At 31.7% G+C, this 25089-nt stretch overlaps 2 protein-coding genes across 8 annotated transcripts in view; both read right to left on the bottom strand.

Annotated features, from left to right (window-relative positions):
* Nucleotides 1–25089, bottom strand: part of Stac (staccato) — a 55223-nt gene that overhangs the window by 10247 nt on the left and 19887 nt on the right. For 5 of the 7 annotated variants that reach the window (XM_064050903.1, XM_064050904.1, XM_064050909.1 and 2 more), the window contains 2 exons: nucleotides 12401–12656; nucleotides 5377–5720 (listed from right to left, as the gene is read on the bottom strand). In XM_064050903.1, coding sequence (XP_063906973.1) covers nucleotides 5377–5720; nucleotides 12401–12656 — 600 coding nt within the window. Of the gene's footprint in view, nucleotides 1–5376; nucleotides 5721–5772; nucleotides 6006–12400; nucleotides 12657–13343; nucleotides 13430–25089 lie in introns of those variants that run through there. The other 2 variants (XM_064050908.1, XM_064050910.1) reach the window with 2 other exon arrangements.
* On the bottom strand, nucleotides 13046–15157 carry LOC135125373 (succinate-semialdehyde dehydrogenase, mitochondrial). The gene has a single exon (XM_064050911.1). The coding sequence runs from the start codon at nucleotides 14981–14983 to the stop codon at nucleotides 13511–13513; it is 1473 nt and encodes a 490-aa protein (XP_063906981.1). The 5' UTR covers nucleotides 14984–15157; the 3' UTR covers nucleotides 13046–13510.

The following is a 25089-nucleotide window of genomic DNA, read 5'->3' as shown; positions in this document are numbered from 1 at the left end:
GCAGGTTTACAATTTTCCCATCATTTCTAAAGTTTTGAGACTTCTTTAGTCTTATAGGAAACACAAAACTTCAATTTTTTTTCCAAAATTTAAATCATTACCAATTTTCGAAAATGATTCAAAACTAAAATTCAAAATTATTTTCTTCGTCTGAAACCATCAGAATTACTTTCGTATATAATTTTTTTGAGTAAAGTTTCCCAATGTTTACATTTTTGGAAGTCCAACTTACAATATTTCGAAATTCTTTAGAACTTCAACTTACAATACAAAATTGGAAGTTCATCATTCCCAAAATTTTGTAACTTCTAAGTGTTTTAGCAATGACAAAGTTTTCAAATTTTTACAATTTTTGGACTTCAATTTTCTACATTTTAAAAATATTCATTTTAAAAACATGTCGCAATTTTCTTAAAATCTAAAAGACTAAAATTTCTCCAAAATAAGTTTTTGCGTCTGAAACCGTCGGAATTTTTGGACTTCCTCCACACATAATTTTTCCCTTTTCTTTAGTAATATTATGTGTATTGAACATTTTATGTTTGGACTTACGGATTCTTTCCAGAAAATTATAACGTTTTTTTAAACTTCCTAGAATTTCTCAAATGTTAACAATCTTTGGAAGTCCAACTTACAATTTTTCGAAATTTTTTAAAATTTGGAAAATTACAAAATTGAAAGTTGACAATTTTCCGATCGTTCCCAAAATTTTGAAGCTTCTTCAGGGTTTCTAGAAATGATAAAAGTTTCAAATCTTTTACAATTTTTGGACTTCAAGTTTCCAAAATTTACAAACATATTTAATGACCATTTTATGTTTGGACTTACGGCTTCTCCAGAAAACTGTAACGTTTTTTTAACTTCTTAAATTTTTGCAAATGTTTACAATTTTTTGAAGTCCAACTTACAATATTTCGGACTTTTTTAGAACTTCAAACAATTACAAACTTGGAAGTCCAAAATTTTTAAACTTCCTCAGTATTTTAGGAATGACAAGTGTTCAAATTTTTACAATTTTTGGACTTACAAGTTTCCAAAATTACTATTTTCGTCTAAAACCATCACAATTTTGGGACCTTTCACACGTTATTTTTCCCTTATTTTTAGTAATGTGAAGTGTATTTAACATTTTATGGTTGCAGCTTCTCTCCAGAAAATTATAACGTTTTTATAAACTTCTTAAAATTTTTCAAATCTTTCAAACAATTTTTGGAATTTTTGGAATGCAAAATTGGAAGTTGACAATTTTCCCATTATTCTTAAAATTTTGAAATTTTTAAGTGTTTTACGAATGACAAAGTTTCCAAATTTTTTACAATTTTTGGACTTCAAGTTATGCAATTTTCGTAAAAATGCAGAATAAATTCAAAACCATAATAATTTTGGGACTTACTTGAACTTTAAAATTGTATATTTAGACTTATAACTTCTCTCAATAATATTACTTTTTTAGCTTAAAATATTTCAAATGTTTACTATTTTGGAAGTCCAATTTACAATATTTCAAACTTTTTTAGAACTTCAAAAATTACAAACTTGAAACTACCGAAAATTTTGAAACTTTTTCAGTGTCTTAGGAACGAAAATATTTTTCAAATTTTTACCATTTTTGGGCTTCCGAGTTTCCAAAATTTCAAAAAATTCGTAATTTTCCTAAATATCTGAAAACTACAATTTTTCCAAAATTAGTTTTCCCCCTTAAACCATCACAATTTTGGGACTTACTTGAAATTTAAAATTGTATATTTGGACTAACGGTCTTTCTCAAGAATAATTCTTTTTTTGGCTTCTTAAAATATTTCAAATGTTTACCATTTTTGGAGTCCAATTTACAATATCTCGAAATTTTTTAGAACTTCAAAAATTATAAACTTGAAGCTATTGAAACTTTTTCAGTGTTTTAGGAACCAAAAAATTTTTAAAATTTTACCATTTTTGGACTTCCAAGTATCCAAAAATAAAACAATTTCCTAATTTTCGTAAATATCTCAGACTAAATTTTTTCCAAAATCAGTTTATCCATCTAAAACCATCAAACTTTTGGGACTTTCTTGCGTAAATTAGGTTTTCCTTATTTTTAGCAGTATTAAGTGTTTTTAATATATTGTTTGGACTTCCGGCTTCTCCAGAAAATCATTCCCATCACTCCTAAATTTTTGAAACTTTTTAGGTGTTTTACGAATGACAAAGTTTGCAAGTTTTTTACTATTGTTGGACTTCAAGATTCGCAATTTTAGTAAATATGTTAAAACAAATTCACAACGAATCTTTTCGTTTGAAACCATCATAGTTTTGGGACTTCCGTGAAGTTTAACATTATATATTTGGACTTACGGCTTCTCTTTTTTAAGTTTTTAAACTTCTTCAGGTATTTACAATCTTTGGAAGTCTACAATCATTTACAATTTTTTGATTTATAAGTTTCCAAAATTAGTTTTTTCGTCTAAACCCATCACAATGTTGGGACTTTCTCTCGCATGTTATTTTTCCCTTATTTTTAGTAGTATGAAGTGTCTTTATGTTTGGACTTCCGGCTTCTCTCCAGAAAATTATAACGTTTTTTCAAACTTCTTAATATTTTTCAAGTGTTTACAATCTTTGGAATCTTTTAGAACTTTAAAGATTGAAAGTTGACAATTTTCTTATTATTCTTAAAGTTTTGAAACTTTTTAAGTGTTTTACAAATGACAAAGTTTGCAAATTTTTTACTATTTTTGGACTTCAAGTTTCGCAATTTTAGTAAATATGTCAAAACAAATTCAAAATTAATCTTTTCGTCCGAAATCATCAGAATTTTGGACTTACTTGAACATTAAAATTGTACTATTTTGTACATTTGGACTTGCGGCTTTTCTCAAGAATAATTATTTTTTTAGCTTCTTAAATGTTTTAAACTTTTACCATTTTGGAAGTCCAATTTACAATATTTCGAACTTTTTTAGAACTTCAAAAATTACAAACTTGAAACTTTACCGAAAATTTTGAAACTTTTTCAGTGTCTTAGGAACGAAAATATTTTTCAAATTTTTACCATTTTTGGGCTTCCGAGTTTCCAAAATTTCAAAAAATTCGTAATTTTCCTAAATATCTGAAAACTACAATTTTTCCAAAATTAGTTTTCCCCCTAAAACCATCACAATTTTGGGACTTACTTGAAATTTAAAATTGTATATTTGGACTAACGGTTTTTTTCAAGAATAATTCTTTTTTTTGGCTTCTTAAAATATTTCAAATGTTTACCATTTTTGAAGTCCGATTTACAATATTTCGAACTTTTTTAAAACTTCAAAAATTATAAACTTGAAGCTATTGAAACTTCTTCAGTGTTTTAGGAACCAAAAATTTGTTCAAATTTCACCATTTTTGGACTTCCAAGTATCCAAGATTAAAACAATTTCCTAATTTTCGTAAACATCTCAAGACTAACATTTTTCCAAAATTAGTTTTTCCATCTAAAACCATCAAACTTTTGGGACTTTCTTGCGTAAATTAGGTTTTCCTTATTTTAGTAGTATCAAGTGTTTTTAATATTTTATTTAGACTTACGGCTTCTCCAGAAAATCATTCCCATCACTCCTAAATTTTTGAAACTTTTTAGGTGTTTTACGAATGACAAAGTTTGCAAATTTTTTACAATTGTTGGACTTCCAGATTTGCAATTTTAGTAAATATGTTAAAACAAATTCACAACGAATCTTTTCGTTTGAAACCATCATAGTTTTGGGACTTACGTGAACTTTAACATTATATATTTGGACTTACAAGTTTTCAATTTTTTACAATTTTTGGATTTATAAGTTTCCAAAATTAGTTTTTTCGTCTAAACCCATCACAATGTTGGGACTTTCTCTCGCATGTTATTTTTCCCTTATTTTTAGTAGTATGAAGTGTTTTTATGTTTGGACTTCCGGCTTCTCTCCAGAAAATTATAACGTTTTTCAAACTTCTTAATATTTTTCAAGCGTTTTCAATCTTTGGAATTTTTTAGAACTTTAAAGATTGAAAGTTGAGAATTTTCCTATTGTTCTTAAAGTTTTGAAACTTTTTAAGTGTTTTACAAATGACAAAGTTTGCAAATTTTGTACTATTTCTGGACTTCAAGTTTCGTAATTTTCGTAAATATGTCAAAACAAATTCAAAATTAATCTTTTCGTCCGAAATCATCAGAATTTTGGACTTACTTGAACATTAAAATTGTACTATTTTCTACATTTGGACTTACGGCTGTTCTCAAGAATAATTATTTTTTTAGCTTCTTAAATGTTTTAAACTTTTACCATTTTGGAAGTCCAATTTACAATATTTCGAACTTTTTTAGAACTTCAAAAATTACAAACTTGAAAGTTTACAATCATTCTCAAAATTTTGAAATGTCTTCAGTGTTTTAGGAACGAAAAAAGTTTCCAATTTTTACCGTTTTTGTACTTTCAATTTTCCAAAATTTAAAAAATTTCGCAATTTTCGTAAATATCTCACGACTAAAATTTTTCGAAAATTATGTTTCCCTTATTTTTAGTAGTATTAAGTGTATTTAATATTTTGTTTGGACTTACGACTTCTCCAGAAAATTATTCCCACCATTTTGAAACTTTTTAGGTGTTTTACAAATGACAAATTTTGCAAGTTTTTTACAATTTTCGGACTTCAATTTTCGTAAATATGTCAAACAAATTCAAAACTAATCCTTTCGTCTGAAATCATCGTAATTTTGGGACTTACTTGAACTTTAAAATTGTATATTTAGATTTATAACTTCTCTCGAGAATATTACTTTTTTAGCTTCTTGAAATATTTCATTCCCAAATTCTTTTTCTTCTGTGTTTTAGGAATGAAAAAAAGTTTTAAATTTTCCGAGTTTCCAAAATTAAAAAAATTTCGCAATTTTCGTAAATATCTCAAGACCAAAATTTTTCCAAAATTAGTTTTTACTCTCCAGAAAATTATTCCCATCATTCCTAAAATTTTTAAAGTTTTTATGTGTTTTACGAATGACAAAGTTTGCAAATTATAAACTTTTTTTGGACTTCAAGTTACGCGATTTTCGTAAATATTTTATAACAAATTCAAAACTACTCTTTTCGTTTGAAACCATCATAGTTTTCGGACTTACGTGAACTTTAACATTATATATTTGGACTTACGGCTTCTTTCCAGAATATTACTTTTTTTTCAAACTTTGTATTTACAATCTTTGAATGTCCAATTTACAATATTTGGAAAATTTTTAGAATTTCAAGTTTCCAGATCAGAAACTGCTTGATCTGTCAAATGTCGCATGTCACCTCACCACAGCATAATCAATCAACTTTCGCCCCAGCCCAATTTCGTCAATTTTTTCGCAACACCGCCACCAAAAATAGCACCCCCGACACTTACAAGGCGAAATGCTCCTCCCACGTCGGCGCCAGCGTCCTATACTTGACCGAAGTGTTGTACCTATGCGTCTGGTTGCTCGCTAGATACAGCGTAACGAACGGATCACTCAACCCGTTCGAGTCCTTTGGCTTCAAATCTTTGGCTTCGATCACCTCCACATTGATCATGATCTCCGGCGCCTCCTTCTTCTCCGCCTCCGCCAGCAGCACCTGGTGCTTGTTATTCGGGATCTTGAACGCGTCCTGGGCGTACGAAATCAGCGCCGTCTGCCCAATATCCACGCTGACGTCGCAGCCCACGTTGTGCAGGATCTCGAACAGGACCTCCCCGTAGAGCTCCTCGATCTGCAAGCCAACAACTTTGAAAACCGCCCTCGTTTTTACCCCAACCACGCACAGTCATCGACGCCAGATACAGAGTCGTCTGCCGCTGCAGCTCGGCCTTCTTCACGCCCCTGAAGGCGTTCCGCGGCATGGTCCGAAACGTCGGCTTCGGCCCCGGCACGCTCAAACTGCACTCGGACACACTACCCCTCAACATTGTTACTTTTATTGATCGCGCCGCCCCCGGATCGATTCCGCCGACATACTCGCTGGGCACCGAATACAGGGTGTTCTCCGACTGCCGCCAAAACTCCGACTAATCAAGTTCACCGCGGCTGCCAAATCTATTCTGGTCAAGTTGCGTGACTGACATTAATATTTGCAGCGCAAAGAGAGCTCCTCCATCAAGAAAAACCGATTCGATCGTGACGTAAAACTGTGCCGATCAATCATGTGACCGGCAATCGGCATTCCTGGATGGTGCTTTATGCCGATTTATTTTTATTTTGATCGGCTTTGTGAGTCGTAAAGTGGCCGAGTGGGATGTGGGTCAAGAGATGCGTATTTTCGTACCGAAATTAATTAATTAGCGGCCGCGGAAACGCGGTTCGTGGTGGTGGTTTACCCGTACATGCTTGGATTATGAGCTGGCGGCGCGGGACCTCTCAGCTTGCGGGAGTTCGAGTCTTAGAAAACTGCGCCGACGAGGGACGAGAAAATCGGGCTTCTTGTTATTTTCCAGGTTTTTTCTACAATTTTTGGAAGCTCAACTTACATTTTCTCGATTTTTGGACTTCGAATTTCTTGCAAGTTTCCTAGAGACTAAGATTCTCCCGAAATAATTTTTTTGCTGCTCATCATGTGAAACCATCTTAATTTTGGGACTTCCTTCCTTATATATTTTTTTCATATTTTTGTTTTATAAATTTATAAGTTCTTTGACATTTCCGGCCCCTCACAATTTTCCAAATTCTTACAAATTTTGGAAGTCCATTTTATAATATATTTACTGAAGCTTTTTAGAACTGTCAAACTTTGAAACTTCTTAAGTCCCTTAGAAATGACAAAGTTTTGAATTTTTTTCAATTTTCGGACTTCGAGTTTCCAAGATTTACAAACATTTTGCAATTTCCGTGGAGGTTTCAAGATTTAAATTCTTTCAAAACCATTTTTTGCTGATCGCTATCTGAAACCACCGGAATTTCGGGACTTCCTTCCTTCTATACGCTTTTTTTCATACTTTTATTTTATGATGGCTTATGGTTTTTCTAGCATTTCAAGCTTCTCACAATTTGCCAAATTTTTAAAAATTTTGGGAGTCCATTGTACAATATATTTACTGAAACTTTTTAGAACTTCAAACTTTACAAAGGTTGTGAGTATTTTAGAAATTATATAGTTTAGAAATTTTTTGGACTTCGAGTTTCCAAGTTTTATAAACATTTTGCAACTTTCGTGGAGATTTCAAGACTTTGGGACATCTTTCCTTATTTTACGTATTTTACACACTTTTATTTTATAACGCCTGGACTTATGGCTTCTCATAATTTTCCAATTTTTTACAAATTTTGGAACTCCATTTTACAATATTCATATTTGTTGAAACTCTTTGGAACTTCAAAGTTTACAATTTATATGAGTTCCCAAAACTGGTTAATTGTTTTAGAAACGAAAGTTTCGAAATTTTTTCAATTTTTGGTTTTTGAGTTTTCGAAGATCTAAACAATTTTGGAACTTACTCAAAGCTTCCTACAATTTTACAAATATTTACATTTTTTGGAAGTCCAACTTACAATGTGTCAAAGGTTTTCAGAACTTCAAACATTATTCTCAAAGCTAGAACCGTCGTAAGTGTTTCAGAAACAACAATTTTCAAGTTTTTCCTTTTTGGACTTTGAGTTTTCAAGATTTAAAAATATTTTGCACTTTCGTACATATTTCAAGATTTAAATTCTTCCAAGATTATTTTTTTGTTGTTGACCGTTTGTACTTGTTGCAATTTTGGGACTTAGTTGAAGCTTCCTACAATTTTCCGAATATTTACAATTTTTGGAACTTCAACTTACAAAATATGGAAGACTTTTAAAACTTCAAAATTTACAAAGCTGTAAGTTTCCAATTTTCGCATTATCCTCAAAACTTTGAAACTTTTTTAGTGTTCTTGAAAGGATAAATTCTTTTACAATTTTTGGACTTCAAGTTTCCAATTCTAAAAACATTTTGCAATTTTCCTAGATGTTTCAAGATTTAAATTCTACGGAAATTATTTTTTTTACCCATGCCCGTCTAAAACGTCACAAATTTGGGTTTTATTTAAAGTTTTCTATAATTTACTGAATATTTACAATATTTGGAAGTCCAACGTAACAAAATATCGAAGTTTATTATTATTAAGATTTTTAGAACTTGGAAACATTTTAAGTGTTCTTGAAAGGACAAATTCTTCTTCGAAATTTTTACAATTTTTGGACTTCAAATTTTCAATTCTAAAAATATTTTGCAATTTAAATTCTTCCGAAATTATTTTTTTACCAACGCCCGTCTAAAACGTCGCAAATTTGGATCTTATTTAAGATTTTCTATAATTCTCCAAATATTCACAATTTTTGAAAATCCAACTTATGAAATATCGAAGATTTTTAGAACTTCAAAATTTACAAAGCTGTAAATTTCCCATTTTCGCATTATTCCCAAAACTTTGAAACTTATAATTGTTCTAGAAACAACTTTTCAAAATTTTTACAATTTTTGGGCTTCCAATTTCTAAAATCTAAAAGTACTTTGCAACTTTTCCAGATTTTCAAAATTTAAATTTTTCTGAAATTAATTTTTTACCGATGATTGTCTAAATCGTCGCAAATTTGAATCTTACTTAAGCTTCCGACAAATTTACAAATATTTACAATTTTTTGGAAATCCAACTTACAATATACATACAGCGTGTTATTGAAAGGTACGTACAAAATAAAATCGGCAATTGGTCTCGAAGTATGGGTGCTAAAAGTAAAAAAAAGTTCAGGTGAAAGTGTTCTCCTTTTAGAGATAAAAATTATTAAAATTAATGTCCAAATTCGTTGTACGCCTCTGATAAAAAGATCGTCTTTCGTTTCTATAGCAACATTTAGTCTTGACAAAAGTTTTATTGTTACAGTTGCTAGGATTTACTAAAATAAATTAATTTTACCTATTTATCTTTCAGTAGCGTCTAAAAAGGTTGGATAAGGGTTCATTTTCTCCTTATAATTTTGATAACACAAAATGTTTTTCCGACTTCTTAAACTTCGCGAATAACTATCAGTTTTGTTGTACGTACCTTTCAATAACACCCTGTATATCAAAAATGTTTAGAACTTCAAGATTTACAAAGCTACATGTTTCCAAATTTCACATTATTAAGCCGTAAGTGTTTGAAAAACGAGAAAATTTTCAAAAGTTTACCCATTTTTGAACTTCGAATTTCCAAAATTAAAAAATTCATAGATGTTTCCAGCTTCAAATTCCTCCAAAATCTTTTTTGTGATGTCGGTTTGAAACCGTCGCAATTTTGGGACTTCTATAAAGCTTCCTCCAACTTTCCAAATATTTATACTTATTGGAAGTCCAACTTACAATATATGAAAGATTTTTAGAACTTAAAAATTTACAAAGTTACAAGTTTTCAACTTTCATATTATTCTCAAAGCTTTGAAGCTTCGTAAGTGTTTCAGAAACAAGAACGTTTTCAAAAGTTTTACCATTTTTGGACTTCGAGTTTCCAAGGTTTAAAAATATTTGGCAGCTTTCACAGAACTTTCAAGATTTAAGTCGTTCCAAATTAATTCTTTTGTTGATGATCGATCGAAAGAGTCGCAGTTTTGGGACTTACTTAAAGCTTCTTACAATTTTACAAATATTTACAATAAGTAATATGTAAGTTCCCAGCTTTTACAATATACCCAAAGCTTTGGAACTTCTCAAATCTTTTAGAAATGGGGAAGTTTTCAATTTTTACAACTTTTGGACTTCTAGTTTCGAACATTTAAAAACATTTTGCAACTTTCGTAGAAGTTTAAAGGCTTAAATTTTTCCAAAATTATTTTTGCCAACTGTCTGAGACAATCGGAATTTTGGGACTTCCTTGTTATAATTTTTTCTATTTTTCATAGTACTGTTAAATATTAGAGTATTTAAATATTTTCTAATGTTTGGACTTCTGGCTTCACTCCAAAGATTTATAAGTTCTTTGACTTTTCCAAATTTTATGATTTTTTCAAGTCCAGCTGACACTATATTTTTCGAAACTTTGTAGAACTTCAAAGTTTCCAAAGCTTTACGTTTTCAATTTTTACATTTGTCACAACACTTGGGAAATTCGGAAGTATTTGAGGAGTAGCAAAGTTTTCGAAATTTTTATAAATGTTGGACTTCGACTTTCCAAGATTTCAAACTTTCGTAAATACTTATTTCAAGGCATAATTCATCCCAAATTAATTTCTTTGTTGATGAACATTTGAAACAGTACCAATTTTGGGACTTCTTAAAGTTTTTTACAATTTTACAAATATTTACAATTTTTGGACTTCGATTTTCCAAAATTTGAAACTTTCGTAAGTTTCAAAACTAAATTCTTCCAAAATTAATTCCTTTGTTGTTGACAATTTGAAAGAGCCGCAATTTTGGGACTTACTTAAAACTTCCAACGAGTTTACAAATATTTATAAGTAAGCCGCAAACTTTTCAAAAACTTTTTAAGTGTTCCAGAAACGATAAACTTTTCAAAATTTTTACAATTTTTAGACTTTGAAATACCAAAACTTAAAACATTTTGCAAGTTTCGTAGATGTTTCAAGATTTTAATTCTTCCGAAATTATTTTTTCTGATGACCGTCCAAAACGTAGCAATTTTTTGAATTTATTCAAAGCTTCCTACGATTTTACAAATATTTACAATTTTTGGAAATCCAACTTACAATGTATCAAAGATGTTTAGGACTTCAAAATATACAAAGCTGCACGTTTCCAAATTTCACATTGTTATTCTCAAAGTTTTGAAGCTTCGTAAGTGTTTCAGAAACAAGAAAGTTTTCAAAAGTTTTACCATTTTTGGACTTCGAGTTTCCAAGGTTTAAAAATATTTGGCAGCTTTCACAGAACTCTCAAGATTTAAATTGTTCCAAATTAATGCTTTTGTTGATGATCGATCGAAAGAGTCGCAATTTTGGACCTTACTTAAAGCTTCTTACAATTTTACAAATATTTTCAATAATATGTAAGTTCCTAACTTTTACAATATACCCAAAGCTTTAGAACTTCTCAAATCTTTTAGAAATGACAAAGTTTTCAATTTTTACAACTTTTGGACTTCGAGTTTCGAACATTTAAAAACATTTTGCAACTTTCATAGAAGTTTGAAGACTTAAATTTTTCCAAAATTATTTTTGCCAACTATCTGAGACAATCGGAATTTTGGGACTTCCTTGTTATAATTTTTTCTATATTTCATAGTGCTTTTAAATATTACCGAGTATTTAAATATTTTCTAATGTTTGGACTTCTGGCTTCACTCCAAAGATTTTTAAGTTCTTTGACATTCGAAGCTTCTCACATTTTTCCAAATTTTACGATTTTTTGGAGTCCAGCTTACACTATCTTTTTTAACTTTGTAGAACTTCAAAGTTTACAAAGCTATACGTTTTCAATTTTTACATTTGTCACAACACTTGGGAAATTCTGAAGTGTTTTAGAAATAACAAAATTTTCAAAAATTTTACAATTTTTGGACTTCGATTTTCCAAGAGTTGAAACTTTCGTAAATGTTTCAAAACTAAATTTACAATATACCAGAGATTTTTAATTTTTAGAACTTCAAAATTTATAAATCTGTAAGGTTCCAACTTTCACACTATTCTCAAAGCTACTAAGTGTTCCAGAAACGTGAAAGTTTCAAAGTTTTACCCTTTTTGGACTTCGAATTTCCAATATTTAAAAATATTTCGCAGGTTTCACGGCTTTTCAAGATTTAAATTGTTCCAAAGTTAATTCTTTTGTTGATGAACATTTAAAACAGTAGCAATTTTGGGACTTACTGAAAGTTTTTTACAATTTTACAGATATTTACAATTTTTGGAAGTCCAGCTTACAATACATCGAAGTTTTTTCAAAGTTTACAAACCTGTAAGTCCACAATTTTTTGACTTCGATTTTCCAAGGTTTGAAAGTTTCGTAAATGTTTCAAAACTAAATGCTTCCAAAATTAATACCCTTCTTGATGAGAGCCGCAATTTTGGGACTTACTTAAAGGTTCCTACGACTTTACAAATATTTCCAGCTTTTAGAACAACTTCAAAGTTTACAAAGCTATAAGCTTCCAATTCTCGCATTATTCCCAAAACTTTGAAACTTTTTGAGTGTTCTAGAAACGATACTTTTCAAAATTTTTTACAGTTTTTGGACTTCGAGTTTACAAAATTTAAAAAAAATTGCCAGATCCACCATGTACCAACACCAACATCGCCACACAATCCAAGCAGTAGCGGATAAACTTCACCCGGCCCGAGTTAATTTCCGCAGCATATTTTTAGCCCCCAGTTAATAATCAGCACGGGACGTAAAAGTGGCCCGTAAATCTCGTGTTTATTTTGACAACAACGCGATTAACAGCCCGAATTAAATCGGCGTATTCCCAATAAACACCGTTTCCGCTTTCATACTCAATTACTCACATTGAAGGCCGCCGAAATCAGCTCAGTCTTGTCCTTTTCCTCCTCCGAGTCCGAAGCCAGACTCTTCGCCTCCGTGTCACTATCCGACAGCGCTAAGACCTCGCTGTCGTCGTCGATGGGCTCGTCGGAGCGCACCATCTCGGCGATTTTGGCCACCTTCTCCTTCTCCTCGGTCTCCTGGTTCTCCACCAGCTCGGCGTGCTCCCGGAAGAGGTTGCCGAATTTTTCGAAGAAGCCGCCATCGACTTGCTGGATTCTGGAAGAGATTTGATTATAAATAAGCGGGGAGTAAATGTTAACAACCTGGGGTTCGTGAAGAGGTTGTAGCTGATAATTTTAGATTTCTTGGCAAGGGGGCTACGAATGCGGAAATAGATGAACTTGGGACATTAACACCGCATTGTTAATAAAGAGACTGTTCTATTATTATTATATACAGGGTGAGTCTCTAGTGGCCAGTGGAAGATTTACAAGGTTAACACGCTTGGTCTTATCTTGCTTACTAAAAAAAAGTGTCAACAGGATAAATCTAGCAAATAACATTTTTACAATACACAATTATGATGATAATGTTTGTTAAGATTGTGCTTGTTTTTGAGGTTATAAATTTCTAAGGATACAGGGTGTGTTTTGAAAAACACAACATTGAGATCAGCAGCAATATTTATTTATTTATCTACACACTGTATTACAGGAACTTGCTCACTCAGTACCTATGGAAGACTTTTAGACTTTTAGTTGGAAGACTTATTCTTTTTTTTTACATAGGTAATATATACTACATACAGGGTGTTAAAATTAAAATTTTAAAATGTACATATTAATGTATACAATGGAATGTATCACAATCACCCTGTACAATAATAAATTAGCACACTTCTTGTATATATAAAAAGTACATTAAAAAAAAGGAGTAACACCAACATTAACAAAAAAAAAATACCTATTCAGCTTGCGCCCCCTTGTCTTAACCACCCCCTCCTTCGGCAACAACACTCTTATGACGCTACTTTTCATGACTCAACCCACTAAATCCACTTTTCTCTTAAGACTAAATTAAATCACTCTTATCTACTTAATTAAATATAAACAGTGCAAACACCATAAATCTTACAAATTCCCTAAACTAACATACTTAATGTAGGTAAAATCATCCACTCCGTGGTGCGACCCCTCGCGCCCCACCCCCGATTCTTTCACCCCCCCGAAGGGTGCCTCGGCCGTCGAAATTACCCCCTCATTGACCCCACACATCCCCACCTCCAACTTCTTAGAAACCCTAAAAATCTGGGAAACATCCTGTGAATAAAAATACCCCGCTAGCCCCCTCTCCGTGTCGTTAGCGATCTTAAGACTCTCCTCCTCTGTATCAAACCTGAAGATGCTGATAACGGGTCCGAAAACCTCCTCCTTGTAGAGTTTCATCTCGGGGGTTAAATCTGTCAAAACTGTGGGTTCATAGAAAAGTTTACCATGATCAGAGGGTTTAGCGCCTGCTAGCACCTTCGCCCCCTTGGATACAGCGTCCTCTACCAAACTCGAAACTTTATCAAACTGGGCTTCATTAATCAGCGGCCCCACGTTGCCCCCAGGTTTCAAATTTCGTACTTCTTGGAGAAGCTTTTCAATGAAAGAATCATAGATGGGGTTTTCAATGAGGAAGCGATTGGAGGCCACACAGGCTTGACCACAATTGCGGAATTTCGAAGCGATGGCCCCCTTAATAGCACTATCAACATTGGCGCTCTTGTAGACTATAAAAGCTGCGTTGCCCCCCAGTTCTAACCCGATTCGTTTGACCCCAGTCGAACACTGCTCATACAACAACTTCCCCACTTGAGTGGACCCTGTAAAAGACAATCCCGCGACTAAGGGGCTCGTGCACAACAAATTACCTATCGAGGGGGCGTTCTCCCGGCTGCTGGTCACCACGTTAAGCACCCCCTTTGGAATCCCGGCTTCGTGTGCCAACTCCATCAACGCTAAAGCCGTAAACGGGGTATCTTCAGCTGGTTTGATCACACAGGTGCACCCAGCGGCGAGCGCCGCCCCCGCTTTTCGCGTAATCATCGCATGGGGGAAGTTCCACGGTGTGATCAACCCAGCGACCCCAATGGGTTGCTTCTCCACCAAAATCTTTCTTCCAGGAATTGGGCTTTGGATGATTTCACCTTGAATTCGGCGCGCCTCCTCCGAAAAAAACTCGATGAAGGAGTTCCCGTAGGCGACTTCCCCGCGGGACTCAATTAGGGGTTTTCCGGCTTCAGCTGTGATAATCTGGGCCAGGTTTTCGTGGTTTTGTACCAGCAAGTCGAACCATTTTCGCAGAAGGTGGGAGCGCTCTTTAGCTGTGGTGTCCTGCCAGGTCTGGAAGGCCTGGTGGGCGGCTTCGATAGCTTGTTGGGTGTCCTGGGTTGACATGTCGGGGGCGGTTCCAATTGTGGCACCGGTGGCTGGGTTGACCACGGGGAAGGTCTTGTTGGAGGCGGCGGTGACCCATTGCCCGTTTACGTAGGCTTTGTCGTGTAAAAGGTGCATTCTGCGGAGGTGTTGGTGGACGAGTTTCGCCGTTTGTGTGAACATGACGTGCAGTTTTCGGTTTTTTTTAGAGTAAATACACTGATAGGAGTGATAATAGAGATGACCTAGACAATGTCATTTTAATTTAAGCTTCGATCGTTATTTTTCGGAATTACATAACCTGAAAAAAGGGTGTCATTTTTCACAATATAGTGACGCGAGCGCCGCCAACGTAACAACGCTAAAATCACCAAGTCGGGCTCTTGCGTAACTAAAAATGATAGCGAACGAGGACGAGCTTGAACGTCGATCTGTGACCAGGATGACAGGAGAAGAAGACGGTATTACAGGTTTCTATACCGAGTTTGTACCTATCAGTTAGTAGGTGGCGCCGCTACAAAACACTTGACAAGTGACGTTACTGAAAACCTACTGGCAAATCTGCTATCCTGCTCCAAGCCGACTGGAGAAATTGAAATTTTCAGTTATTTTTATGAACGTTAATTTTCATGTCACAATTTAAATTCAACCGATTTTTTTTCAACCATTAAAAAAAAAAACAATTTTTGGTGTTTCATTCCAAACAACGACTGCATTAAATAAAAATTGAATCGTTGGTGGCTTTACAAGAACAATCGCAATGTAAGGGCTCGCTGCGCTCGCATCATGAAGTTTGAAGTTTAGATAGATGGCGCTGAATAAAACGCATGTCAAGCTTTCACCGCCTCCCCAGCTCTCTACGATCCTGTTCCAAGCTGACTGCAGAAATTGAAATTTTCAGTTATTTTATGAGCATGACAAGTTTCGTTGCGATTTTGTTTGTTTATGAATTTCAGACACCACTTTTCTCCAGTTATAAGTATTCTTCGTATTTTTTAAATCTGGAACAGAGTTTTCGGAATCTGATTCCCAAAATTCAAAATTTTATTTTCATAAGATTTTTCTGTATTTAATTGCCTGACAGCTTGAAAAAATATTTTTAATAAATTAATGAATAAAAGCTTTAAAAACCTAAAAATGCTCGCTGCGCTCGCCCTTTACATATTCTTTCAAAGTTATAGACAAAGTATCAAAAGTCGAAAAACAAAATGTGAAAAAAAAACTAAAAAAAAAAACAAAAAACGCTACAAAAAGAGAACACAAAAAAGTTATAAGTAAAGCAAGAAGAAATAGACATAAAAAAATTACAAAAAAAAAAAAAAAAACAAAAAAAGAAAAATAGGCGACAAAAAGACATTTAAAAAAATTCCATAAAATTAGAGACACAATGGACAAAAAATGCGAAAAAACGACGAAAAAAACAACAGAAAAAACGACAAAAAAAGTGAAGGACAAAAAAAGGCGAAAAAACATGCAAAAATTATTTAAAAAAGCGTCCAAAGCAACACAAAAACCATAAAATTAAGCCATAAAACTGGAGACAAAAATTGGAAAAAAAGTACAAAAAAGTGTGAACAAAAAAAAGGCGAAAAAAAAATGGAGGGGAAAAAACAAAAAAAAACGTCAAAAAACTACGTAAAAACTTTAAAACTCCAGACAAAAAAGGAAAAAATAACAAGAAAAAGGGAAAAACGGCGGAAAAAAGTAACAGAAGAAACGATAAAAAATGTAAAGAAACAAAAGCGACAAAAAAGGCCACAAACAAAGTGAAAAAAAAGGTGATAAAAAGACCACAAAATAATGTGAAGGAAAAAAAGGGGGAAAATGGGAAAAAACAAAAAAGGCTACAAAGAACACAAAAAAGTGATAAGAAAATGTGAAAAAAGTGACCAAAAAAAAGCATCGAAAGAAACGAAAATAAATCTCCGCACGAAAAAAGAGATACAGAAAAATAAACGAAAAAGAGACAAAAACGCAATAAAGAGAGACAAAAAAGTCAAGAAAACAAAGAAAAAAAAAATGCGGGATTGGTCACAAAAAATGGGGCCAAAAAAATGGTGACAAAAACGATAAGAAAATGCGACAAAAAGAACGACAAAAATATGAAGAAAAAACCAGCAGGAAAAAACTATTAAAAGAAAAGTGGCGGAAAAAATACGACAAAAACGTGGATAAAAAAGGACACAAACGCGACGAAGAAAATAAAAAATGAAGAAAATAAGACTAAAAGGTAATGAGAAAAAGATCACAATGAAATGAAAAGAAAATGCGGAAAAAAGCCGAGAAACGTTAAAAAATGGTGAAGATCATAAAAAAATTGTTAAGAAAAAAAAGGATAAGAAAAAAGTCACAAGAAAATGCAAAAAAAAAACAAAAATAGGTGATTAAAAAGGCCAACAGGAAAAGCGACAAAAGCGGAGAAAAAAAAAACGAAAAATATGATAAAAAAGACCAAAGATGCAACAAGAAAATTTGAAAAAGTGCCTCAAAAAGCAACAAAAATGGTAACAGAAAAGAGACAAAAAATCGGACCAAAAAATGATGAAAGAAGCAAGAAGAAATAGAGATAAAAAAATTACTAAAACAAACACACAAACAACCGAAAAATGATTAAAAAAGCGTCCAAAGCGACAAAACTAGAGGCAGAAAATGGAAACAATAAAAAAATTAAAAGCACAAAGTACAAAAAAGTGTGAAGAGAAAAGGGCGAAAAAATAATGGAGGGGAGAAAGACAACAAAAAAACGCCAAAAACTGCATAAAAACGGTAAAACTCCAGACAAAAAGAAAAAAAACAATAAGAAAAAGGGAAAAAAACAAAAAACGAGGAAAAAAAAGCCAACTGAAAAAACGATAAAAAGTGTGACAAGAAAGCCACAAAAAAATACGAATAAAAAGGTGACAAAAAAAAGGCCACAAAATAATGCGAAGGAAAAAAAGGCGGAAAAATAAAAAAAAAATAAAAAAAGTTATAAAGAACACAAAAAAGTGATAAGAAAATGAGAAAAAAAAACGACAAAAAAAAGCATCAAAAGAGACGAAAATAAATCTCCGCACGAAAAAAGAGATACGGAAAAATAAACGAAAAAAGTGACAAAAACGCAACAAAGAGAGACAAAAAAAAATCAAGAAAAAAAAATGCGGGAAATTGGTCACAAAAAATGGGGCCAAAAAAATGGCGCAAAAACGATAAGAAAATACGACAAAAAGAACGACAAAAAATATGAAGAAAAAACCGGCAGGAAAAAACTATTAAAAGAAAAGTGGCAAAAAAATACGACAAAAACGTGGATAAAAAAGGACACAAACGTGACAAAGGAAATAAAAAATGAAAAAATGAGACTAAAAGGTAATGAGAAAAAGATCACAATGAAATGAGAAGAAAATGCGGAAAAAAGCCGAGAAACGGTGAAGATCATAAAAAATTGTTAAGAAAAAAAAAGGATAAGAAAAAAGTCACAAGAAAATGCAAAAAAAAAACAAAAATAGGTGATTATAAAAGCCAATAGAAAAAGCGACAAAAGCGGAGAAAAAAAAACGAAAAATATGATAAAAAAGTCCACAAAAATACGAGAAAACAAAAAAGAAATAAAAAATACCTCCCAAAAATAAAATGAAAAAGACCAAAGATGCGACAAGAAAATTCGAAAAAAGTGCCCCAAAAAGCAACAAAAATGGTAACAGAAAAGAGACAAAAAATCGGTCCAAAAAATTATTAAAAAAGCAAGAAGAAATAGATATAAAAAATGACAAAAACAAACACAAAAAACAACCGAAAAATAAGCGACAGAAAGGCGTTAAAAACTAAAAAAAAGGCAACAGAAAAAGTGACAAAAAACGCAAAAAAGTGAAGAAAAAAAAAGGCAAAATGATTTTAAAAAAGCGTCCAAGGCGACAAAACTAGAGGCAGAAAATGGCAACAATAAAAAAATTAAAAGCACAAAGTACAAAAAAAGTTTGAAGAACAAAAGGCGAAAAAATAATGGAGGGGAGAAAAAACAACAAAAAAAAACGCCAAAAACTACATAAAACGGTAAAACTCCAGACAAAAAGGAAAAAAAAAGAAGGAGGGAAAAAAACAAAAAACGAGGAAAAAAAGGCAACTGAAAAAACGATAGAAAGTGTGACAAAAAAGCCACAAAAAAGTACGAATAAAAAGGTGACAAAAAAAGGCCAGAAAATACTGTGAAGAAAAACCGGGAAAAAAGTAAAAAAAAATGGGAAATGAGTAATAAAAATTAGCCACAAGCAATCAAGACAAAAAGGGGAAAAAAGGCGAACGAAAAGCGATAAAGATGATAAAAAAAATGACAACAAACAACAATTAAAAAAGCAACAAAAAAGTGTGAAAAAAGCGAAAAATTATGAAAGAAAAAAAACACAAAAAACGTCAAAAACGCGACAAAAAGAAATGTGGCAGAAAAAGCGACAAAAATAGTGAAGAAGAAAGTTGAAAAAGGCCGGGAAATGGCGTCAAAAACGAGCTACAAAAAATAGAGACAAAAAAGAACAAAAAAAAGAAGAGAAGAAAAGAATAGAAAAAGATTACAGAAAAAGCTACAAAACACACGGGGACAAAACACGTGAGAAACAAAAATCGAAGAAAAAAAAATACAGATAAAAAAATGGCACCAAAAAAAGGAACCTAAAAACGCCAAAAAAAGTCCAGAACGAACTAAAATGACAAAAAAAAATGCAAAAAAAGTGACAAAAGGTGATGAGAAAAACATCATAAAAAAGGATAGGAACAAAAGCCATGAAAATAGGTGGTTAAAAAAACGGCAAAAAAGCCAACAGAAAAAGCGGCAAAAGCGAAGAAAAAAATGCGAAAAGATGGTAAAGAAAGACCGAAAAAAATACGAAAAAACAAAAAAGAAATTAAAAATACCTCACCAAAAATTAAGATAAAAAAGACCAAAGATGCGACAAGAGAATATTAAAAAATTGACCCAAAAAGCAACAAAAATGGTAACAGAAAAGAGACAAAAAAGCGGGCCAAAAAATGATTAAAAAAAAGTAAGAAGAAATAGAGATAAAAAATGACCAAAAAAACAAAAAACCAACCGAAAAATAAGCAACAGAAAGACGTCATAAACTAAATTTGAAAATGTTATAAAACTAGAGATACAAAAGGAAAAAAAGGACCAAAAAGATGCGAATAAAGCAACAGAAAACAACGACAAAAAACGCCAAAAAGAAGTGAAGGAAAAAAAGGCGAAAAAAATCATGCAAAAAATGATTAAAAAAAAGCGTCCAAAGCGACATAAAAACGATATAATTGAAGGAAAAAAGTACAAAAAAAATGTGAAGAAAAACAGGCGAAAAAATAATGGAGGGGAAAAACAACAAAAAAACGTCAAAACTGCATAAAAACGGTAAAACTTCAGGCAAAAAAAAAAAACAATAAGAAAATGGGAAAAATCAAAAAACAACGAAAAAAGGCAACTGAAAAAAACCATAAAAAGTGTGACAAAAAAAATACAAAGAATGCAAACAAAAAAGTTGATAAAAAACGCCACAAAATAATTTGAAGAAAAAAACGGGAAAAAGGTAAAAAAACGGGAAATGGGAAATAAAAATAAGTCACAAACAATGAAGACAAAAAGGGGCAAAAAAATGCTATCAGAAAAGGCGAACGAAAAGCAAAAATCTGATAAAAAAGACAAAAGTAGAGATAAAAAATTACAACAGACAACAATTAAAAAAGCAACAAAAAAAGCGTGAATAAAGCGAAAAATTATGGAAGAAAAAAAACGACAAAAAACGTCAAAAAGTCGACAAGAAGAAATGTGGCATAAAAACCGACAAAAATGGCAATAGAAAAGAGACAAAAGAAAGAGGGCCAAAAAAATGATAAAAAAAAGAAGAAGAAATGGAGATTATAAATGACCAAAAAAACAAAAAAACAACCGAAAAATAAACAACAGAAAGACGTCATAAACTACATTTAAAAATGGTATAAAACTAGAGATACAAAAGGAAAAAAAGGACCAAAAAGTTGCGAAAAAAACACGACGAATGAAGCAACAGAAACCAACGACAAAAAACGCCAAACAAAAATGAAATGAAAAAAGGTGACAAAATCATGCAAAAAATGATTAAAGAAACGCCCAAAGTGACATAAAAACGATACAATTGAAAGAAAAAAGTACGAAAAAAAATGTGAAGAAGAAAAAAAGGCGAAAAAATAATGGAGGGGAAAAACAACAAAAAAACGTCAAAGTAACAAAAATTATCACTAAGAAAAGCGAGAAAAAACGGGCGAAAAACGATGATTAAAAAAGTAAGACAAAAGTAGAGACAAGAGATAATAACAAACAACAATTACAAAACGCAACAAAAAAAAGTGTGAAAAAAAACGAAACATTATGGAGAAAAAAGAACGACAAAAAAACGTCAATAACTTACAAGAACAGAAAGAGATTACAGAAAAAGCGACAAAACACAGGGGGACAAAAAACGTGAGAAACAAAAATCGAAGAAAAAAAATACAGATAAAAAAATGGCACCAAAAAAAAAGAAACCTAAAAACGACAAAAAAAGTCCAGAACGATCTAAAATGACAAAAAAAATGCGAAAAAAAGTGACAGAAGGTGATGAGAAAAAGATCACAAAAAAATGAGGAAAAAAAGGTGGAAAAAAGCCGAGAAACGTTAAAAAATCTTGAGAGAAAAGATCATAAAAAAAAAGGATAAGAACAAAAGCCATGAAAATAGGTGATTAAAAAAACGGCAAAAAAGCCAACAGAAAAAGCGGCGAAGAAAAAAATGCGAAAAAGATGGTAAAAAAGACCGAAAAAATACGAAAAAACAAAAAACAAATAAAAAATACCTCACCGAAAATTAAGATAAAAAAGAGCAAAGGTGCGACAAGAAAATATGAAAACATTGACCCAAAAAGCAACAAAAATGGTAACACAAAAGAGACAAAAAAAGCGGGCCAAAAAAGCAAGAAGAAATAGAGATAAAAAATTACCAAAAAAACAAAAAACCAACCGAAAAATAAGCAACAGAAAGACGTCATAAACTACATTTGAAAATGTTATAAAACTAGAGATACAAAAGGAAAAAAAGGACCAAAAAGATGCGAATAAAGCAACAGAAAACAACGACAAAAAACGCCAAAAAAAAAGCGAAGGAAAAAAAGGCGAAAAAATCATGCAAAAAAATGATTTCAAAAAAGCGTCCAAAACCACATAAAACCGATATAATTGAAAGACAAAAGTACAAAAAAAATTGAAAAAACAGGCGAAAAAATAATGGAGGGGAAAAACAAGGAAAAAACGTCAAAACTGCATAAAAACGGTAAAACTTCAGGCAAAAAAAAAAAACAATAAGAAAATGGGAAAAATCAAAAAACGACGAAAAAAGGCAACTGAAAAAAACGATAAAAAGTGTGACAAAAAAAATACAAAAAAATGCAAACAAAAAAGTTGACAAAAAACGCCACAAAATAATTTGAAGAAAAAAACGGGAAAAAGGTAAAAAAAACCGGGAAATGGGAAATAAAAATAAGTCACAAGCAATGAAGACAAAAAGGGGCAAAAAATGGTATCAGAAAAGGCGAACGAAAAGCGATAAAAAAGCAACAAAAGAGATAACTAAAAAGCGAATAAAAAGGGGGCAAAAATCTGATAAAAAAAAGACAAAAGTAGAGATAAAAAATTACAACAGACAACAATTAAAAAAGCAACAAAAAAAGTGTGAATAAAGCGAAAAATTATGAAAGAAAAAAAACGACAAAAAACGTCAAAAACTCGACAAGAAGAAATGTGGCAGAAAAACCGACAAAAATGGTAATAGAAAAGAGACAAAAGAAAGAGAGCCAAAAAAATGATAAAAAAGCAAGAAGAAATGGAGATAAAAAATGACCAAAAAAAAACAAAAAAACAACCGAAAAATAAACAACAGAAAGACGTCATAAACTACATTTAAAAAATGTGGAAAACAACGACAAAAAACGCCAAATAAAAGTGAAGGGAAAAAAGGTGAAAAAATCATGCAAAAAATGATAAAGAAAACGCCCAAAGTGACATAAAAACGATAAAATTGAAAGAAAAAAGTACATGAAAAAAATGCGAAGAAGAAAAAAGGCGAAAAAATAATGGAGGGGAAAAACAACAAAAAAACGTCAAAGCAACAAAAATGATCACTAAAAAAAGCGAGAAAAAACGGGCGAAAAACGATGAATAAAAAAGTAAGACAAAATTAGAGACAAGAGATGACTACAAACAACAATTAAAAAAAGCAACAAAAAAAAGTGTGAAAAAAAACGAAACATTATGGAGGAAAAAGAACGACAAAAAAAACGTCAATAACTTACAAGAACAGAAAAAGATTACAGAAAAAGCGACAAAACACAGGGGGACAAAAAACGTGAGAAACAAAAATCGAAGAAAAAAATACAGATAAAAAAATGGCACCAAAATAAAAGAAACCTAAAAACGACAAAAAAAGTCCAGAACGATCTAAAATGACAAAAAAAATGCGAAAAAAAGTGACAGAAGGTGATGAGAAAAAGATCACAAAAAAATGAGGAGAAAAGGCGAAAAAAAGCCGAGAAACGTTAAAAAATCTTGAGAGAAAAGATCATAAAAAAAGGATAAGAACAAAAGCCATGAAAATAGGTGATTAAAAAAACGGCAAAAAAGCCAACAGAAAAAGCGACAAAAGCGAAGAAAAAAATGCGAAAAAGATGGTAAAAAAGACCGAAAAAAATACGAAAAAACAAAAAAGAAATAAAAAATACCTCACCGAAAATTAAGATAAAAAAGACCAAAGATGCGACAAGAAAATATGAAAAAATTGACCCAAAAAGCAACAAAAATGGTAACAGAAAAGAGACAAAAAAAGCGGGCCAAAAAAAAAGCAAGAAGAAATAGAGATAAAAAATGACCAAAAAAACAAAAAACCAACCGAAAAATAAGCAACAGAAAGACGTCATAAACTACATTTGAAAATGTTATAAAACTAGAGATACAAAAGAAAAAAAGGACCAAAAAGATGCGAAAAAAGCAACAGAAAACAACAACAAAAAAAAACCAAAAAAAAAATGAAGGAAAAAAAGGCGAAAAAAATCATGCAAAAAATGATTAAAAAAAAAAACGTCGAAAGCGACATAAAAACGATATAATTGAAAGAAAAAAAAGTACAAAAAAAAATGTGAAGAAAAACAGGCGAAAAAATAATGGAGGGGAAAAACAAAAATACGTCAAAACTGCATAAAAACGGTAAAACTTCAGGCAAAAAAAGCAATAAGAAAATGGGAAAAACCAAAAAACGACGAAAAAAGGCAACTGAAAAAACGATAAAAAGTGTGACAAAAAAAATACAAAAAAATGCAAACAAAAAAGTTGATAAAAAAACGCCACAAAATAATTTGAAGAAAAAAACGGGAAAAAGGTAAAAAAACCGGGAAATGGGAAATAAAAATAAGTCACAAGCAACGAAGACAAAAAGGGGCAAAAAATGCTATCAGAAAAGGCGAACGGAAAGCGATAAAAAAGCAACAAAAGAGATAACTAAAAAGCGAATAAAAAGGGGGCAAAAATCTGATAAAAAAAAGACAAAAGTAGAGATAAAAAATTACAACAGACAACAATTAAAAAAGCAACAAAAAAGTGTGAATAAAGCGAAAAATTATGAAAGAAAAAAACGACAAAAAACTTCAAAAACTCGACAAGAAGAAATGTGGCAGAAAAACTGACAAAAATGGTAATAGAAAAGAGACATAAGGAAGAGGGCCAAAAAAATGATAAAAAAAAGCAAGAAGAAATATAGATTATAAATTACCAAAAAAACAAAAAAACAACCGAAAAATAAACAACAGAAAGACGTCATAAACTGTATTTAAAAATGCTATAAAACTAGAGATACAAAAGGAAAAAAAGACCAAAAAGTAGCGAAAAAACGATGAAAAAGCAACAGAAAACAAAGACAAAAAACGCCAAACAAAAGTGAAGGGAAAAAAGGTGAAAAAATCATGCAAAAAATTATAAAGAAAAGGCCCAAAGCGACATAAAAACGATAAAATTGAAAGAAAAATGTACAAAAAAAATGTGAAGAAGAAAAAAAGGCGAAAAAATAATGTAGGGGAAAAACAACAAAAAAACGTCAAAGCAACAAAAATGATTACTAAAAAAAGCGAGAAAAAACGGGCGAAAAACGATGATTAAAAAAGTAAGACAAAAGTAGAGACAAGAGATGACTACAAACAACAATTAAAAAAAGCAACAAAAAAAAGTGTGAAAAAAAGCGAAACATGGAGGAAAAAGAACGACAAAAAACGTCA

Source organism: Zophobas morio, unplaced genomic scaffold, assembly GCF_036711695.1.
Source record: "Zophobas morio isolate AGI-343-1 ecotype UQ-CSIRO unplaced genomic scaffold, CSIRO_AGI_Zmor_V1 ptg000008l, whole genome shotgun sequence".
Lineage (NCBI taxonomy): Eukaryota > Metazoa > Arthropoda > Insecta > Coleoptera > Tenebrionidae > Zophobas > Zophobas morio.
This window is presented reverse-complemented; position numbering and strand designations above follow the sequence as displayed.

Excerpts from the sequence above, each read along its gene's own strand:
- LOC135125373 (XM_064050911.1), bottom strand. The coding sequence starts at position 14,983 with ATGTTCACACAAACGGCGAAACTCGTCCACCAACACCTCCGCAGAATG.